General features: G+C 53.7%; 1 protein-coding gene across 1 annotated transcript in view; it reads left to right on the top strand.

Annotated features, from left to right (window-relative positions):
• The first annotated feature begins 6,736 nt into the window (after positions 1–6,736).
• The window catches only part of LOC116937825 (hsp90 co-chaperone Cdc37-like), a 35,874-nt gene continuing 22,609 nt past the window's right edge, over positions 6,737–20,001 (top strand). The window contains 5 exon segments of the mRNA XM_076059258.1: positions 6,737–6,933; positions 10,413–10,823; positions 13,401–13,415; positions 13,418–13,517; positions 15,157–15,272. Of these exon segments, the coding sequence (XP_075915373.1) occupies positions 6,832–6,933; positions 10,413–10,823; positions 13,401–13,415; positions 13,418–13,517; positions 15,157–15,272 (744 nt within the window). The 5' untranslated portion in view covers positions 6,737–6,831.

Genomic DNA, 20,001 nt, shown 5'->3' with positions numbered 1-20,001 from the left:
ATGTCTATGGGTCTCTGTGAGTCTATGGATGTCTATCGGTCTCTATGAGTCTATGGGTCTCTATGAGTCTATGGGTGTCTATGGGTCTCTATGAATCAATTAATGTCTATGGATGTCTATGGGTCTCTATGAGTCTATGGATGTCTATGGGTCTCTGTGAGTCTATGGATGTCTATGGGTCTCTATGAGTCTATGGATGTCTATGGGTCTCTTTGAGTCTATGGATGTCTATGGGTCTCTATGAGTCTATGGATGTCTATGGGTCTCTATGAGTCTATGGATGTCTATGGGTCTCTATGAGTCTATGGATGTCTATGGGTCTCTGTGAGTCTATGGATGTCTATGGGTCTCTGTGGCTCTATGGATGTCTATGGGTCTCTATGAGTCTATGGGTGTCTATGGGTCTCTGTGAGTCTATGGGTGTCTATGGGTCTCTGTGAATCTATGGATGTCTATGGGTCTCTGTGAGTCTATGGATGTCTATGGGTCTCTGTGAGTCTATGGATGTCTATGGGTCTCTGTGAGTCTATGGATGTCTATGGGTCTCTATGAGTCTATGAATGTATATGGGTCTCTATTAATCAATGAATGTCTATGGATGTCTATGGGTCTCTATGAGTCTATGGATGTCTATGGGTCTCTATGAGTCTATGGATGTCTATGGGTCTCTATGAGTCTATAAATGTCTATGGGTCTCTATGAGTTTATGGATGTCTATGGGTCTCTATGAGTCTATGGGTGTCTATGGGTCTCTATGAGTCTATGGATGTCTATGGGTCTCTATGAGTCTATGGGTGTCTATGAGTCTCTATGAGTCTATGGATGTCTATGGGTGTCTGTGAGTCTATGGATGTCTATGGGTCTCTATGAGTCTATGAATGTCTATGGGTCTCTGTTAGTCTATGGATGTCTATGGGTATCTATGAGTCTATGGATGTCTATGGGTCTTTGTGAGTCTATGGATGTCTATGGGTCTGAATGAGTCTATGGATGTCTATGGGTCTCTGTGAGTCTATGGATGTCTATGGGTCTCTATGAGTTTATGGATGTCTATGGGTCTCTGTGAGTCTATGAATGTCTATGGGTCTCTGTGAGTCTATGGATGTATATGGGTCTCTATGATTCTTTGGATGTCTATGGGTCTCTATGAGTCTATGGATGTCTATGGGTCTCTATGAGTCTATGGGTGTCTATGGGTCTCTTTTAGTCTATGGATGTCTATGGGTCTCTATGAGTCTATGGATGTCTATGGGTGTCTATGAGTCTATGGATGTCTATGGGTCTCTTTGAGTCTATGGATGTCTATGGGTCTCTATGAGTCTATGAATGTCTATGGGTCTCTGTGAGTCTATGGATGTCTGTGGGTCTCTGTGAGTCTATGGATGTCTATGGGTCTCTATGAGTCTATGAATGTCTATGGGTCTCTATGAGTCTATGGATGTCTATGGGTCTCTATGAGTATGAATGTCTATGGGTCTCTATAAGTCTATGGATGTCTATGGGTCTCTATGAGTCTATGGATGTCTATGGGTCTCTATGAATCTATGGAAGTCTATGGGTCTCTATGAGTCTATGGGTGTCTATGGGTCTCTATGAGTCTATGGATGTCTATGGGTCTCTATGAGTCTATGGATGTCTATGGGTCTCTATGAGTCTATGGATGTCTATGGGTCTCTATGAGTCTATGGATGTCTATGGGTCTCTATGAGTCTATGGATGTCTATGGGTCTCTATGAGTCTATGGATGTCTATGGGTCTCTGTGAGTCTATGGATGTCTATCGGTCTCTATGAGTCTATGGGTCTCTATGAGTCTATGGGTGTCTATGGGTCTCTATGAATCAATTAATGTCTATGGATGTCTATGGGTCTCTATGAGTCTATGGATGTCTATGGGTCTCTGTGAGTCTATGGATGTCTATGGGTCTCTATGAGTCTATGGATGTCTATGGGTCTCTTTGAGTCTATGGATGTCTATGGGTATCTATGAGTCTATGGATGTCTATGGGTCTCTATGAGTCTATGGATGTCTATGGGTCTCTATGAGTCTATGGATGTCTATGGGTCTCTATGAGTCTATAAATGTCTATGGGTCTCTATGAGTTTATGGATGTCTATGGGTCTCTATGAGTCTATGGGTGTCTATGGGTCTCTATGAGTCTATGGGTGTCTATGGGTCTCTATGAGTCTATGGGTGTCTATGAGTCTCTATGAGTCTATGGATGTCTATGGGTGTCTGTGAGTCTATGGATGTCTATGGGTCTCTATGAGTCTATGAATGTCTATGGGTCTCTGTTAGTCTATGGATGTCTATGGGTATCTATGAGTCTATGGATGTCTATGGGTCTTTGTGAGTCTATGGATGTCTATGGGTCTGAATGAGTCTATGGATGTCTATGGGTCTCTGTGAGTCTATGGATGTCTATGGGTCTCTATGAGTTTATGGATGTCTATGGGTCTCTGTGAGTCTATGAATGTCTATGGGTCTCTGTGAGTCTATGGATGTATATGGGTCTCTATGATTCTTTGGATGTCTATGGGTCTCTATGAGTCTATGGATGTCTATGGGTCTCTATGAGTCTATGGGTGTCTATGGGTCTCTTTTAGTCTATGGATGTCTATGGGTCTCTATGAGTCTATGGATGTCTATGGGTGTCTATGAGTCTATGGATGTCTATGGGTCTCTTTGAGTCTATGGATGTCTATTGTCTCTGTGAGTCTATGAATGTCTATGGGTCTCTGTGAGTCTATGGATGTCTGTGGGTCTCTATGAATGTCTATGGGTCTCTATGAGTCTATGGATGTCTATGGGTCTCTATGAGTTTAAGGATGTCTATGGGTCTCTATGAGTCTATGGGTGTCTATGGGTCTCTATGAGTATATTAATATCTATGGGTCTCTATGAGTCTATAGATGTCTATGGGTCTCTATGACTCAATGGATGTCTATGGGTCTCTATGAGTCTATGAATGTCTATGGGTCTCTATGAGTCTATGGATGTCTATGGGTCTCTATGACTCAATGGATGTCTATGGGTCTCTATGAGTCTATGAATGTGTATGGGTCTCTATGAGTCTATGAATGTGTATGGGTCTCTATGAGTCTATGAATGTCTATGGGTCTCTATGAGTCTATGAATGTCTATGGGTCTCTGTGGGTGTATGGATGTCTATGGGTCTCTATGAGTCCATGAATGTCTATGGGTCTCTATGAATGTATGAATGTCTATGGGTCTCTATGAGTATATGAATGTCTATGGGTCTCTATGAGTCTATGAATGTCTATGGGTCTCTATGAGTCTATGGGTGTCTATGGGTCTCTATGAGTCTATGAATGTCTATGGGTCTCTATGAGTCTATGGGTGTCTATGGGTCTCTATGAGTCTATGGATGTCTATGGGTCTCTGTGAGGCTATGGATGTCTATGGGTGTCTGTGAGTCTATGGGTGTCTATGGGTCTCTATGAGTCTATGGATGTCTATGGGTCTCTGTGAGTCTATGGATGTCTATGGGTCTCTATGAGTATGAATGTCTATGGGTCTCTATAAGTCTATGGATGTCTATGGGTCTCTATGAGTCTATGGATGTCTATGGGTCTCTATGAATCTATGGAAGTCTATGGGTCTCTATGAGTCTATGGGTGTCTATGGGTCTCTATGAGTCTATGGATGTCTATGGGTCTCTATGAGTCTATGGATGTCTATGGGTCTCTATGAGTCTATGGATGTCTATGGGTCTCTATGAGTCTATGGATGTCTATGGGTCTCTATGAGTCTATGGATGTCTATGGGTCTCTATGAGTCTATGGATGTCTATGGGTCTCTGTGAGTCTATGGATGTCTATCGGTCTCTATGAGTCTATGGGTCTCTGTGAGTCTATGGGTGTCTATGGGTCTCTATGAGTCTATGGATGTCTATGGGTCTCTGTGAGTCTATGGATGTCTATGGGTCTCTGTGAGTATGAATGTCTATCGATCTCTATGAGTCTATGGGTCTCTGTGAGTCTATGGGTGTCTATGGGTCTCTATGAGTCTATGGATGTCTATGGGTCTCTGTGAGTCTATGGATGTCTATGGGTCTCTGTGAGTCTATGGATGTCTATGGGTCTCTGTGAGTATGAATGTCTATCGGTCTCTATGAGTCTATGGGTCTCTGTGAGTCTATGGATGTCTATGGGTATGAATGAGTCTATGGATGTCTATGGGTCTCTGTGAGTCTATGGATATCTATGGGTCTCTATGAGTTTATGGATGTCTATGGGTCTCTGTGAGTCTATGAATGTCTATGGGTCTCTGTGAGTCTATGGATGTATATGGGTCTCTATGATTCTTTGGATGTCTATGGGTCTCTATGAGTCTATGGATGTCTATGGGTCTCTATGAGTCTATGGGTGTCTATGGGTCTCTTTTAGTCTATGGATGTCTATGGGTCTCTATGAGTCTATGGATGTCTATGGGTGTCTATGAGTCTATGGATGTCTATGGGTCTCTTTGAGTCTATGGATGTCTATGGGTCTCTGTGAGTCTATGGATGTATATGGGTCTCTATGATTCTTTGGATGTCTATGGGTCTCTATGAGTCTATGGATGTCTATGGGTCTCTATGAGTCTATGGATGTCTATGGGTCTCTGTGAGTCTATGGATGTCTATGGGTCTCTGTGAGTCTATGAATGTCTATGGGTCTCTATGAGTCTATGGATGTCTATGGGTCTCTGTGAGTCTATGGATGTCTGTGGGTCTCTATGAATGTATATGGGTCTCTATGAGTCTATGGATGTCTATGGGTCTCTATGAGTTTAAGGATGTCTATGGGTCTCTATGAGTCTATGGGTGTCTATGGGTCTCTATGAGTATATTAATATCTATGGGTCTCTATGAGTCTATAGATGTCTATGGGTCTCTATGACTCAATGGATGTCTATGGGTCTCTATGAGTCTATGAATGTCTATGGGTCTCTATGAGTCTATGGATGTCTATGGGTCTCTATGACTCAATGGATGTCTATGGGTCTCTATGAGTCTATGAATGTGTATGGGTCTCTATGAGTCTATTAATGTGTATGGGTCTCTATGAGTCTATGAATGTCTATGGGTCTCTATGAGTCTATGAATGTCTATGGGTCTCTGTGGGTGTATGGATGTCTATGGGTCTCTATGAGTCCATGAATGTCTATGGGTCTCTATGAATGTATGAATGTCTATGGGTCTCTATGAGTATATGAATGTCTATGGGTCTCTATGAGTCTATGGATGTCTATGGGTCTCTATGAGTCTATGGGTGTCTATGGGTCTCTATGAGTCTATGAATGTCTATGGGTCTCTATGAGTCTATGGGTGTCTATGGGTCTCTATGAGTCTATGGATGTCTATGGGTCTCTGTGAGGCTATGGATGTCTATGGGTGTCTGTGAGTCTATGGGTGTCTATGGGTCTCTATGAGTCTATGGATGTCTATGGGTCTCTGTGAGTCTATGGATGTCTATGGGTCTCTATGAGTATGAATGTCTATGGGTCTCTATAAGTCTATGGATGTCTATGGGTCTCTATGAGTCTATGGATGTCTATGGGTCTCTATGAATCTATGGAAGTCTATGGGTCTCTATGAGTCTATGGATGTCTATGGGTCTCTATGAGTCTATGGATGTCTATGGGTCTCTATGAGTCTATGGATGTCTATGGGTCTCTATGAGTCTATGGATGTCTATGGGTCTCTGTGAGTCTATGGATGTCTATCGGTCTCTATGAGTCTATGGGTCTCTGTGAGTCTATGGGTGTCTATGGGTCTCTATGAGTCTATGGATGTCTATGGGTCTCTGTGAGTCTATGGATGTCTATGGGTCTCTGTGAGTCTACGGATGTCTATGGGTCTCTGTGAGTCTATGGATGTCTATGGGTCTCTGTGAGTATGAATGTCTATCGGTCTCTATGAGTCTATGGGTCTCTGTGAGTCTATGGGTGTCTATGGGTCTCTATGAGTCTATGGATGTCTATGGGTCTCTGTGAGTCTATGGATGTCTATGGGTCTCTGTGAGTATGAATGTCTATCGGTCTCTATGAGTCTATGGGTCTCTATGAGTCTATAAATGTCTATGGGTCTCTATGAGTCTATGGATGTCTATGGGTCTCTATGAGTCTATGGATGTCTATGGGTCTCTATGAGTCTATGGATGTCTATGGGTCTCTGTGAGTCTATGGATGTCTATGGGTCTCTGTGAGTATGAATGTCTATCGGTCTCTATGAGTCTATGGGTCTCTGTGAGTCTATGGATGTCTATGGGTCTCTGTGAGTCTATGGATGTCTATGGGTCTCTATGAGTCTATGGATGTCTATGGGTCTCTGTGAGTCTATGGGTCTCTGTGAGTCTGAGGGTCTCACCCAGCCGGACGTCATCACGCACTCGTAACTCAGCAACGCACCCACACTCACACGACGCGTCGACGTCATCGCGCACAGCGACGCGGTGACGTCACGCGGCCTCACGTAACTCCCACGTTGCGAGAACTCTCGAGAAGAGAGCGACGCGATGACGTCACCGCCATACGTTCCTTCCCCCACTCAAAGGAAGCGTCGTGCTGTGACGTCATCACGCACATCGACGCGCTGACGTCACGATGCCTCACGTCTCCTCCCACCTCCCCTTTTCCATCAGCAAAACTCGGGGAGTCGCGAGAGCGACGGGGTGACGTCACGACCCTACGTCCCCACCCCCCCGCCCACCCATCGTGTGCTTGACGCCCGTGACGTCATCACGCACGGGCGACGCGCTGACGTCACGCGGCCTTCCATCAGCTTCGCTCGTGAGTTAAGCGCCAAAGTCGTCCATCTCGGTGAGCCATGGTGGACTACAGCGTGTGGGACCACATCGAAGTGTCGGACGACGAGGACGACACTCACCCCAACATCGACACGCCGAGTCTCTTCCGATGGCGACATCAGGTGAAAGGGCGTGGGAAAATATTTATATTCTAAACCCGACCCCGACCAACAACCCCCACCCCCCTCAACGCTTCAACCCCACCCCGGTTTGGGTGAGGGGAAGGCGGTAGCGGGGAGCTAGGCGAGGGCGGTGCTTTTTTGGGTAGGCCTCTCGGTCTTTTAATTTTTTTTTAAAAAAAGTTTTTATTTAACGCTCCAGCATCACCCCCATGGTTTTGGTGAGGGGAAGGCGGTAGCGGGGATCTAGGCGAGGGCGGTGCTTTTTTGAGGCCTCTCGGTCTTCCCCCACTCCCCCCCCCCAAGCGCTCCAGCCTCACCCCCGGTTTTGGTGAGGGGAAGGCGGTAGCGGGGATCTAGGCGAGTGCGGTGCTTTTTTGGGTAGGCCTCTCGGTCTTTTAATTTTTTTTTTTAAAAGTTTTTATTTAACGCTCCAACCTCACCCCCATGGTTTTGGTGAGGGGAAGGCGGTAGCGGGGATCTAGGCGAGGGCGGTGCTTTTTTGAGGCCTTTCTGTACCTGGGCCTCCCCTAGGTCGACTTTGTCTTTGGTGGGGAGCGGTAGTGTAGTGGTTAGCGCTACGCTGCGCTATGAACCTGGCGACCCGGGTTCGATTCATGCTCACGGCCAACACCAGTGACGATTATCTGAACCGGTCCCGGGCCTCCCCTAGGTCGACTCAGCCTCAAATGAGTACCTGGTGCGGTGTGTAAGCATTGCCACTGGGGAGACAAAGGCGGTCGGGCGTGGTGCTGGCCACCCACCCCCTCGTGTACCGTTCCGGCCTTCATAGGTGCTCGCTAACAGCACTTGCCCCTACAGTCTGTTAAGGCTATACGGGGGATCTTTGTCTTTGTTGTGTGTGTGTCTGTCTATGTGTGTCTATCTGTGTTTGTGTGTCTGTGTGTCTGTGTGTGTGTATGTGTGTGTGTCTGTGTGTGTGTATGTGTGTGTGTATGTGTGTGTGTCTGTGTGTGTGTATGCGTGTGTGTCTGTGTGTATGTGTGTGTGTCTGCGTGTATATCTGTGTGTGTCTGTGTGTGTGTCTGCGTGTGTATCTGTCTGTGTGTCTGTGTGTGTGTCTGTGTGTCTGTGTGTATATCTGTGTGTGTGTCTGTGTGTTCCACAGTGCCGGTAGCCTTCATAGGAGCTGCTGCTCGCTAACAGCACTTGACCCTTACAGTCTGTTACAGGCCACACAGGGGATCATTGTCTTTGTATCAAACGTCAACACTGCTAGAGGCTACCTGGGGGAGCTTTGTCTGTGTATGACAGCACTTGCCCCTACAGCCCTGCTAGAGGCTACCTGGGGGAGCTTTGTCTTTGTACTCAGCACTTGCCCCTACAGCCCTGCTAGAGGCTACCTGGGGGAGCTTTGTCTCTGTGTGTAGCAGCACTTGCCCCTACAGCCCTGCTAGAGGCTACCTGGGGGAGCTTTGTCTCTGTGTAGCAGCACTTGCCCCTACAGCCCTGCTAGAGGCTACCTGGGGGAGCTTTGTCTTTGTACTCAGCACTTGCCCCTACAGCCCTGCTAGAGGCTACCTGGGGGCGCTTTGTCTGTGTAACAGCACTTGCCCCTACAGCCCTGCTAGAGGCTACCTGGGGGAGCTTTGTCTGTGTGTGACAGCACTTGCACCTACAGCCCTGCTAGAGGCTACCTGGGGGAGCTTTGTCTGTGTGTGTCACAGCACTTGCCCCTACAGCCCTGCTAGAGGCTACCTGGCAGAGCTTTGTCTTTGTACTCAGCACTTGCCCCTACAGCCCTGCTAGAGGCTACCTGGGGGAGCTTTGTCTTTGTAACAGCACTTGCCCCTACAGCCCTGCTAGAGGCTACCTGGGGGAGCTTTGTCTGTGTGTAACAGCACTTGCCCCTACAGCCCTGCTAGAGGCTACCTGGGGGAGCTTTGTCTTTGTACTCAGCACTTGCCCCTACAGCCCTGCTAGAGGCTACCTGGGGGAGCTTTGTCTCTGTGTGTAGCAGCACTTGCCCCTACAGCCCTGCTAGAGGCTACCTGGGGGAGCTTTGTCTCTGTGTAGCAGCACTTGCCCCTACAGCCCTGCTAGAGGCTACCTGGGGGAGCTTTGTCTTTGTACTCAGCACTTGCCCCTACAGCCCTGCTAGAGGCTACCTGGGGGTGCTTTGTCTGTGTAACAGCACTTGCCCCTACAGCCCTGCTAGAGGCTACCTGGGGGAGCTTTGTCTGTGTGTGACAGCACTTGCACCTACAGCCCTGCTAGAGGCTACCTGGGGGAGCTTTGTCTGTGTGTGTCACAGCACTTGCCCCTACAGCCCTGCTAGAGGCTACCTGGCAGAGCTTTGTCTTTGTACTCAGCACTTGCCCCTACAGCCCTGCTAGAGGCTACCTGGGGGAGCTTTGTCTGTGTGTGTAGCAGCACTTGCCCCTACAGCCCTGCTAGAGGCTACCTGGGGGAGCTTTGTCTGTGTGTGACAGCACTTGCCCCTACAGCCCTGCTAGAGGCTACCTGGGGGAGCTTTGTCTGTGTGTGACAGCACTTGCCCCTACAGCCCTGCTAGAGGCTACCTGGGGGAGCTTTGTCTGTGTGTGACAGCACTTGCCCCTACAGCCCTGCTAGAGGCTACCCACAGGGTTCAGTGTTAATCACTGAGACCCACCCCCACCCACCCACGCCCACCCACGCCCACACCCACCCACCCACCCACACCCACCCACCCACCCACGCCCACACCCACCCACGCCCACACCCACCCACCCACCCACGCCCACACCCACCCACCCACCCACGCCCACACCCACCCACCCACCCACGCCCACACCCACCCACCCACCCACGCCCACACCCACCCACCCACCCACGCCCACACCCACCCACCCACACCCACCCCCACCCACCCACCCACTCACCCACACCCACCCCACACCCCACCCACACCCACCCCCCACCCCACCCCAACCCCACCCCAACCCCCACTCACCCACCCACACCCCCACTCACCCACCCCAACCCCACCCACCCCACCCACACTCACCCACCCACACCCCCCCACTCACCCCCACACCCCACACCCCACTCACCCACCCACACCCCCACCCCCAACCCCACCCACCCCACCCACACTCACCCACCCACACCCCCCCACTCACCCACACCCACACCCCACCCACACCCCCACTCACCCCCACCCACACCCCCACCCACCCCCACTAACCCCCACTCACTCACCCACCCACGCCACCCACACCCACCCACACCCTACTCACCCCCACTCACTCACCCACCCACGCCACCCACACCCACCCACACCCCACTCACCCCCACTCACTCACCCACCCACACCCACCCACCCACTCACCCACCCACCCACTCACCCACCCACGCCACCCACACCCACCCACACCCCCACTCACCCACCCCCCACCCCACCCACACCCCACACCCCACTCACCCCCCCCCACCCCTACCCCCCCCCACTCACCCCCCCACCCCCCCCCACCCCCCAGGCGCGCCTGGAGCGCATGCAGGAGTCCCGTGAGGAGCGAGAGGCGGTGGAGCGTTCGCTCTCGGAGTGCTCCCGCCGTGTGTCCGAGTGCTCCCGTCGCCTCGACGCCCTCGACCCCGCCCTCGACCCCGCCCTCGACCCCGCCCTCGACCCCGCCCTCGACCCCGCCCTCGACCCCGCCCTCGACCCCGCCCTCGACCCCGCCCTCGACCCCGCCACCGCTGACCCCGCCACCGGCGACCCCCCGCAGCCGCCGCCGGGGTTGGCGGATCAGCGCGAGAGGCTGCAGGCGGAGCTGGCGGAGCTGCGGCGGCAGCAACTCGAGTGGAGGCGCAAGGAGGCGGAGCTGAGGAGGAAGGAGCGGACACAGCCCTGGAACGTCGACACCCTCAGCACGGAGGGCTTCGACAAGGTGGGCGGGGCTTAGAGGGGGTGGGAGGGGCTTAGGGGGGGAGGGGCTTAGGGGGGGAGGGGCTTAGGGGGGGAGGAGCTGAGGAGGAAGGAGCGGACACAGCCCTGGAACGTCGACACCCTCAGCACGGAGGGCTTTGACAAGGTGGGCGGGGCTTAGAGGGGGTGGGAGGGGCTTAGGGGGGGAGGGGCTTAGGGGGGGAGGGGCTTAGGGGGGGAGGAGCTGAGGAGGAAGGAGCGGACACAGCCCTGGAACGTCGACACCCTCAGCACGGAGGGCTTCGACAAGGTGGGCGGGGCTTAGAGGGGGAGGGGCTTAGAGGGGGAGGGGCTTAGGGGGGGAGGGGCTTAGAGGGGGAGGAGCTGAGGAGGAAGGAGCGGACACAGCCCTGGAACGTCGACACCCTCAGCACGGAGGGCTTCGACAAGGTGGGCGGGGCTTAGGGGGGGAGGGGCTTGGGGTGGGGGGGAGGGGCTTAGGGGGGGGAGGGGCTTAGGGGGAGGAGCTGAGGAGGAAGGAGCGGACACAGCCCTGGAACGTCGACACCCTCAGCACGGAGGGCTTCGACAAGGTGGGCGGGGCTTGTGTGGGGGTGGGAGGGGCTTAGAGGGGGAGGGGCTTAGAGGGGGAGGAGCTGAGGAGGAAGGAGCGGACACAGCCCTGGAACGTCGACACCCTCAGCACGGAGGGATTCGACAAGGTGGGCGGGGCTTAGAGGGGGAGGGGCTTAGGGGGGGGGAGGGGCTTAGGGGGGGGAGGGGCTTAGAGGGGGAGGAGCTGAGGAGGAAGGAGCGAACACAGCCCTGGAACGTCGACACCCTCAGCACGGAGGGATTCGACAAGGTGGGCGGGGCTTAGGGGGGAGGGGCTTAGAGGGGGAGGGGCTTAGGGGGGAGGGGCTTAGGGGGGGGAGGGGCTTAGAGGGGGAGGAGCTGAGGAGGAAGGAGCGGACACAGCCCTGGAACGTCGACACCCTCAGCACGGAGGGATTCGACAAGGTGGGCGGGGCTTGTGTGGGGGTGGGAGGGGCTTAAAGGGGGAGGGGCTTAGGGGGGGAGGGGCTTAGAGGGGGAGGAGCTGAGGAGGAAGGAGCGAACACAGCCCTGGAACGTCGACACCCTCAGCACGGAGGGCTTCGATAAGGTGGGCGGGGCTTGTGTGGGGGTGGGAGGGGCTTAGGGGGGGAGGGGCTTAGGGGGAGGGGCTTAGGGGGGAGGGGCTTAGAGGGGGGGGCTGAGGAGGAAGGAGCGGACACAGCCCTGGAACGTCGACACCCTCAGCACGGAGGGATTCGACAAGGTGGGCGGGGCTTGTGTGGGGGAGGGGCTTAGGGGGGGGAGGGGCTTAGGGGGGAGGAGCTTAGGGGGAGGGGCTGAGGAGGAAGGAGCGGACACAGCCCTGGAACGTCGACACCCTCAGCACGGAGGGCTTCGACAAGGTGGGCGGGGCTTAGGGGGGGAGGGGCTTAGAGGGGGAGGGGCTTAGGGGGGGGGAGGGGCTTAGAGGGGGAGGGGCTTAGAGGGGGAGGAGCTGAGGAGGAAGGAGCGGACACAGCCCTGGAACGTCGACACCCTCAGCACGGAGGGCTTTGACAAGGTGGGCGGGGGCTTAGGGGGGGAGGGGCTTAGAGGGGGAGGGGCTTAGGGGGGAGGGGCTTAGGGGGGGGAGGGGCTTAGAGGGGGAGGAGCTGAGGAGGAAGGAGCGGACACAGCCCTGGAACGTCGACACCCTCAGCACGGAGGGCTTTGACAAGGTGGGCGGGGCTTGGAGGGGGTGGGGCTTAAGAGGGGAGGGGCTTAGGGGAGGGGCTTAGGGGGTAGAGGGAGGGGCTTGGGGTGTAGAGGGAGGGGCTTAGGGGGTAGAGGGAGGGGCTTAGGGGGGTGGGGGGGTAGAGGGAGGGGCTTAGAGGAGGAGGGGGGGTAGAGGGAGGGGCTTAGAGGAGGAGGGGCTTAGGGGGTGTAGAGGGAGGGGCTTAGGGGGTAGAGGGAGGGGCTGAGGGGGTAGAGGGAGGGGGTAGAGGGAGGGGCTGAGGGGGTAGAGGGAGGGGCTTAGGGGGTAGAGGGAGGGGCTTAGGGGGTAGAGGGAGGGGCTGAGGGGGTAGAGGGAGGGGCTTAGGGGTAGAGGGAGGGGCTTGGGGTGTAGAGGGAGGGGCTTAGGGGGTAGAGGGAGGGGGTAGAGGGAGGGGTAGGAGCGGGTAGAGGGAGGGGCTTAGGGGTAGAGGGAGGGGCTTGGGGTGTAGAGGGAGGGGCTTAGTGGGTAGAGGGAGGGGCTTAGTGGGTAGAGGGAGGGGCTTAGTGGGTTGAGGGAGGTGGCTGAGGGAGTAGAGTGGAGGGGCTACCCCCCACTCTACCCCCCACACTACCCCCCACTCTACCCCCCACTCTACCCCCCACTCTACCCCCCACTCTACCCCCCACTCTACCCCCCCACTCTACCCCCACACTACCCCCCACACTACCCCCCACACTACCCCCCACTCTACCCCCCACTCTACCCCCCACTCTACCCCCCCACTACCCCCCACTCTACCCCCCCACTCTACCCCCCACTCTACCCCCCACTCTACCCCCCCACTAGTCGGTGATCAACCCCCGAAGAAGGTGGAGAATCTGAGCGGGGCCACGTCGGAGGAGGAGAGGGAGGAGAAGCAGCGGAGATTCGTGGAGCAGAATGAGCGACTCATCAAGCACTTCGGTACGCCGCTGTGGCGGATACGGGGGGCGGGGTGTGTTTCTACAGCGGATACGGGGGGCCGGGCGTGTCTCTACAGCGGATACGGGGGGCTGGGCGTGTCTCTACAGCGGATACGGGGGGCTGGGCGTGTCTCTACAGCGGATACGGGGGCTGGGCGCGTCTCTATAGCGGATACGGGGGGCTGGGCGTGTCTCTACAGCGGATACGGGGGGCTGGGCGTGTCTCTACAGCGGATACGGGGGCCGGGCGTGTCTCTACAGCGGATACGGGGGCTGGGCGCGTCTCTATAGCGGATACGGGGGGTGCCGCTGCGGCGTGACGCTGTAGCGGATACGGGGGGCTGGGCGTGTCTCTACAGCGGATACGGGGGCTGGGTGTGTTTCTACAGCGGATACGGGGGCTGCCGCGGCGTGACGCTGTAGCGGATACGGGGGGCTGGGCGTGTCTCTACAGCGGATACGGGGGCTGGGCGTGTCTCTATAGCGGATACGGGGGGCTGGGCGTGTCTCTACAGCGGATACGGGGGGCTGGGCGTGTCTCTACAGCGGATACGGGGGCCGCTGCGGCGTGACGATGTAGCGGATACGGGGGCTGGGTGTGTTTCTACAGCGGATACGGGGGCTGCCGCGGCGTGACGCTGTAGCGGATACGGGGGGCTGGGCGTGTCTCTACAGCGGATATGGGGGCTGGGCGTGTCTCTATAGCGGATACGGGGGGCTGGGCGTGTCTCTACAGCGGATACGGGGGGCCGGGCGTGTCTCTACAGCGGATACGGGGGCTGGGCGTGTCTCTATAGCGGATACGGGTGGGTGCCGCTGCGGCGTGACGATGTAGCGGATACGGGGGCTGGGTGTGTTTCTACAGCGGATACGGGGGCTGCCGCGGCGTTGACGCTGTAGCGGATACGGGGGCTGGGCGTGTCTCTACAGCGGATACGGGGGCTGGGCGTGTCTCTATAGCGGATACGGGGGGTGCCGCTGCGGCGTGACGCTGTAGCGGATACGGGGGCTGGGCGTGTCTCTACAGCGGATACGGGGGCTGGGCGTGTCTCTACAGCGGATACGGGGGCTGGGCGTGTCTCTATAGCGGATACGGGGGGTGCCGCTGCGGCGTGACGCTGTAGCGGATACGGGGGCTGGGCGTGTCTCTGTAGCGGATACGGGGGGTGCCGCTGCGGCGTGACGCTGTAGCGGATACGGGGGGCTGGGCGTGTCTCTACAGCGGATACGGGGGGCTGGGCGTGTCTCTACAGCGGATACGGGGGGCTGGGTGTGTTTCTATAGCGGATACGGGGGGCCGGGCGTGTCTCTACAGCGGATACGGGGGGCTGGGCGTGTCTCTACAGCGGATACGGGGGCCGCTGCGGCGTGACGATGTAGCGGATACGGGGGCTGGGTGTGTTTCTACAGCGGATACGGGGGCTGCCGTGGCGTGACGCTGTAGCGGATACGGGGGGCTGGGCGTGTCTCTATAGCGGATACGGGGGGTGCCGCTGCGGCGTGACGCTGTAGCGGATACGGGGGGCTGGGCGTGTCTCTACAGCGGATACGGGGGGCTGGGCGTGTCTCTACAGCGGATACGGGGGGCTGGGCGTGTCTCTACAGCGGATACGGGGGCTGTGTCTTGTTGCGGATATCAGGGATGCTGAAGAGATGGGAGGACAGTCAGCGGTACCTGTCGGACAACCCGGACCTGGTCTGTGAGGAGACGGCCAACTACCTGGTGATATGGTGCATAGACCTTCAGGTGGAGGAGGTGAGTGTGGGTGTGGTGTAGTGTGTGTGTAGTGTAGTGTGGGTGTAGTGTGTGGGTGTAGTGTAGTGTGGGTGTGGTGTGGTGTGTGGGTGGTGTAGTGTAGTGTGTGGGTGGTGTGTAGTGTGTGGGTGTAGTGTGGGTGTGTAGTGTGGTGTGTGTGGGTGTAGTGTAGTGTGTGTGTGTGTGTAGTGTGTGTGTAGTGTGTGTGTGTAGTGTGGTGTGTGTGGGTGTAGTGTGTGTGTGTAGTGTAGTGTGTAGTGTAGTGTGTGTGTGTAGTGTAGTGTGTGTGTGTAGTGTAGTGTGTGTGTAGTGTGTGTGTAGTGTGTGTGTAGTGTGTGTGTGTAGTGTAGTGTGTGTGTAGTGTGTGTGTGTGTGTAGTGTGTGTGTAGTGTGTGTGTGTAGTGTAGTGTGTGTGTAGTGTGTGTGTGTAGTGTAGTGTGTGTGTAGTGTGTGTGTGTAGTGTAGTGTGTGTGTAGTGTGTGTGTAGTGTGTGTGTGTAGTGTAGTGTGTGTAGTGTGTGTGTGTGTGTGTAGTGTGTGTGTAGTGTGTGTGTGTAGTGTAGTGTGGGTGTAGTGTGTGTGTAGTGTAGTGTGTGGTGTGTGTGTGAGGGTGTAGTGTGGGTGTAGTGTGTGTGTAGTGTGTGTCTAGTGTGTGTGTGTAGTGTGTGGGTGTAGTGTGTGTGTGTAGTGTGGTGTGTGTGTAGTGTGTGTGTGTAGTGTGTGTGTAGTGTGTGTGTGTAGTGTGTAGTGTGTGTGTAGTGTGTGTGTTGTAGTGTGTGTGTAGTGTGGTGTGTGGGTGTAGTGTAGTGTGTGTGTGTAGTGTGTGTGTAGTGTGTGTGTAGTGTGTGTGTAGTGTGTGTGTGTAGTGTGTGTGTAGTGTGGTGTGTGGGTGTAGTGTAGTGTGTAGTGTAGTGTGGGTGTAGTGTGTGTGTGTAGTGTAGTGTAGTGTGTAGTGTGGGTGTAGTGTAGTGTGTAGTGTAGTGTGTGACTTGGTCTGTGAGGAGACGGCCAACTACCTGGTGATATGGTGCATAGACCTTCAGGTGGAGGAGGTGAGTGTGGGTGTGGTGTAGTGTGGGTGTAGTGTGTGGGTGTAGTGTGTGGGTGTAGTGTAGTGTAGTGTGGGTGTGGGTGTGTGTGGGTGTAGTGTAGTGTGTGGGTGGTGTGTAGTGTGTGTGTAGTGTGTGGGTGTAGTGTAGTGTGTGGGTGTAGTGTAGTGTGTGGGTGTAGTGTAGTGTGGGTGTAGTGTGGTGTGTGTAGTGTGTAGTGTGTGTGTGTAGTGTAGTGTGTGTGTGTAGTGTGTGTGTGTAGTGTAGTGTGTAGTGTGTGTGTAGTGTGTGTGTAGTGTGTGTGTAGTGTGTGGGTGTAGTGTGTGTGTGTAGTGTAGTGTAGTGTGGGTGTAGTGTGTGGGTGTAGTGTAGTGTGTGTGTGGTGTGTGTGGGTGTAGTGTAGTGTGTGGGTGTAGTGTAGTGTGTAGTGTGGGTGTAGTGTAGTGTGTGTGTGTAGTGTAGTGTGTGTGTGGGTGTAGTGTGTGTGTGTGTGTAGTGTGTATGTGTGTGTGTAGTGTGTGTGTGTAGTGTGTGTGTAGTGTGGTGTGTGGGTGTAGTGTAGTGTGTGTGTGTAGTGTGTGTGTAGTGTGTGTGTAGTGTGTGTGTAGTGTGTGTGTGTAGTGTGTAGTGTGTGTGTAGTGTGTGTGTGTAGTGTGTGTGTAGTGTGGTGTGTGGGTGTAGTGTAGTGTGTGTGTGTAGTGTGTGTGTAGTGTGTGTGTAGTGTGTGTGTAGTGTGTGTGTGTAGTTGTGTGTGTAGTGTGGTGTGTGGGTGTAGTGTAGTGTGTAGTGTAGTGTGGGTGTAGTGTGTGTGTGTAGTGTAGTGTAGTGTGTAGTGTGTAGTGTGGGTGTAGTGTAGTGTGTAGTGTAGTGTAGTGACTTGGTCTGTGAGGAGACGGCAATACTGGTGATATGGTGCATAGACCTTCAGGTGGAGGAGGTGAGTGTGGTGTAGTGTAGTGTGGGTGTAGTGTGTGTAGTGTGTGGGTGTAGTGTGGTGTGTGGGTAGTGTGTGGGTGTAGTGTAGTGTGTGTGTAGTGTGTGGGTGTAGTGTAGTGTGTGTAGTGTGTGGGTGTAGTGTAGTGTGTGGGTGTAGTGTAGTGTGTGTGTAGTGTAGTGTGTGTGGTGTGTGTGTAGTGTAGTGTGTGTGTAGTGTAGTGTGTGGTGTGTGTGTGTAGTGTGGGTGTAGTGTGTGTGTAGTGTGTGTCTAGTGTGTGTGTGTAGTGTGTGGGTGTAGTGTAGTGTGTGGGTGTGTGTGGTGTGTGGGTGTAGTGTGTGGGTGTAGTGTGTGTAGTGTAGTGTGTGTGTAGTGTGTGTCTAGTGTGTGTAGTGTAGTGTGTGGGTGTAGTGTGTGTGTGTAGTGTGTGTGTGTGTGTAGTGTGGGTGTAGTGTAGTGTGTGTGTGTAGTGTGTGGGTGTAGTGTAGTGTGTGTGTAGTGTAGTGTGTGTGTAGTGTGTGGGTGTAGTGTAGTGTGTGTGGTGTAGTGTGGTGTGTGGGTAGTGTGTGGGTGTAGTGTAGTGTGTGTGGGTGTAGTGTAGTGTGTGGGTGGTGTGTGGGTGTAGTGTGTGTGTAGTGTGTATAGTGTGTGTAGTGTGTGTGGGTGTAGTGTTTGGGTGGGTGGTGTGTGTGTGTAGTGTGTGGGTGTGGTGTGTGTGTAGTGTGTGTGTGTGTAGTGTAGTGTGTGTGTGTAGTGTGGTGTAGTGTGTGTGTAGTGTGTGTGTAGTGTGTGTGTGTGTGTGTAGTGTGTGTGTGTAGTGTAGTGTGTAGTGTGTGTGTGTGTAGTGTGTGGGTGTAGTGTAGTGTGTGGGTGTAGTGTGTGTGTAGTGTGTGTGTAGTGTAGTGTGTGTGTGTAGTGTGTGTGTGTAGTGTAGTGTGTAGTGTGTGTGTAGTGTGTGTGTAGTGTGTGTGTAGTGTGTGGGTGTGTAGTGTGTGTGTGTAGTGTAGTGTAGTGTGTGGTAGTGTGTGGGTGTAGTGTAGTGTGTGTGGTGTGTGTGGGTGTAGTGTAGTGTGTGGGTGTAGTGTAGTGTGTAGTGTGGGTGTAGTGTAGTGTGTGTGTGTAGTGTGGTGTGTGTGGGTGTAGCTGTGTGGTGTGTAGTGTGTGGGTGTAGTGTGTGTGTGTAGTGTAGTATGTGTGTAGTGGTGTGTGGTGGGTGTAGTGTAGTGTGTGGGTGTAGTGTGTGTAGTGTGTAGTGTAGTGTGTAGTGTAGTGTGTGTGTAGTGTAGTGTGTGTAGTGTAGTGTGTGTGTAGTGTGTGGTGTGTGTGTGTGTAGTGTGTGTGTAGTGTGTGTAGTGTGTGTGTAGTGTGTGTAGTGTAGTGTGTAGTGTGTGTGTAGTGTGTGTGTGTGTGTAGTGTGTAGTGTGTGTGTGTGTAGTGTGTGGGTGTAGTGTGTGTGTGTAGTGTAGTGTGTGTGTGTAGTGTGTGGGTGTAGTGTAGTGTGTGTAGTGTAGTGTGTGTAGTGTGGTGTGTGGGTAGTGTGTGGGTGTAGTGTAGTGTGTGGGTGTAGTGTAGTGTGTGTAGTGTAGTGTGTGTAGTGTAGTGTGTGGGTGTAGTGTGTGTAGTGTGTAGTGTAGTGTGTAGTGTAGTGTGTGTGTAGTGTAGTGTGTGTAGTGTAGTGTGTGTGTAGTGTGTGTGTGTGTGTGTGTGTAGTGTGTGTGTAGTGTGTGTAGTGTGTGTGTAGTGTGATGTAGTGTGTAGTGTGTGTGTAGTGTGTGTGTGTAGTGTAGTGTGTAGTGTGTGTGTGTGTAGTGTGTGGGTGTAGTGTGTGTGTGTAGTGTAGTGTGTGTGTGTAGTGTGTGGGTGTAGTGTAGTGTGTGTAGTGTAGTGTGTGTAGTGTGGTGTGTGTGTAGTGTGTGGGTGTAGTGTAGTGTGTGGGTGTAGTGTAGTGTGGTGTAGTGTGTGTGTGTAGTGTAGTGTGTAGTGTGTGTGTGTGTAGTGTGTGGGTGTAGTGTGTGTGTGTAGTGTAGTGTGTGTGTGTAGTGTGTGGGTGTAGTGTAGTGTGTGTAGTGTAGTGTGTGTAGTGTGGTGTGTGGGTAGTGTGTGGGTGTAGTGTAGTGTGTGGGTGTAGTGTAGTGTGTGTAGTGGTAGTGTGTGTAGTGTAGTGTGTGTGGGTGTAGTGTAGTTTGTGGGTGTAGTGTGTGTAGTGTGTAGTGTAGTGTGTAGTGTAGTGTGTGTGTAGTGTAGTGTGTGTAGTGTAGTGTGTGTGTAGTGTGTGGTGTGTGTGTGTGTAGTGTGTGTGTATGTGTGTGTGTGTGTGTAGTGTGTGTGTAGTGTAGTGTGTAGTGTGTGTGTGTAGTGTAGTGTGTAGTGTGTGTGTGTGTAGTGTGTGGGTGTAGTGTGTGTGTGTAGTGTAGTGTGTGTGTGTAGTGTGTGGGTGTAGTGTAGTGTGTGTAGTGTAGTGTGTGTAGTGTGGTGTGTGGGTAGTGTGTGGGTGTAGTGTAGTGTGTGGGTGTAGTGTAGTGTGTGTAGTGTAGTGTGTGTAGTGTAGTGTGTGTGTTGTTGTGTAGTGTGTGTGTGTGTAGTGTAGTGTGTGGGTGTAGTGTGTGTAGTGTGTAGTGTAGTGTGTAGTGTAGTGTGTGTGTAGTGTAGTGTGTAGTGTAGTGTGTGTGGGTGGTAGTGTGTGTGTGTAGTGTGTGTCTAGTGTGTGTAGTGTGTGTGGGTGTAGTGTAGTGTGTGTGTAGTGTGTG

Source organism: Petromyzon marinus (assembly GCF_048934315.1).
Source record: "Petromyzon marinus isolate PM22_M1 ecotype Great Lakes invasive population chromosome 85 unlocalized genomic scaffold, UKy_Petmar_22M1.pri1.0 chr85_unloc.2, whole genome shotgun sequence".
In the NCBI taxonomy this organism is placed as follows: Eukaryota; Metazoa; Chordata; class Hyperoartia; order Petromyzontiformes; family Petromyzontidae; genus Petromyzon; species Petromyzon marinus.
This window is presented reverse-complemented; position numbering and strand designations above follow the sequence as displayed.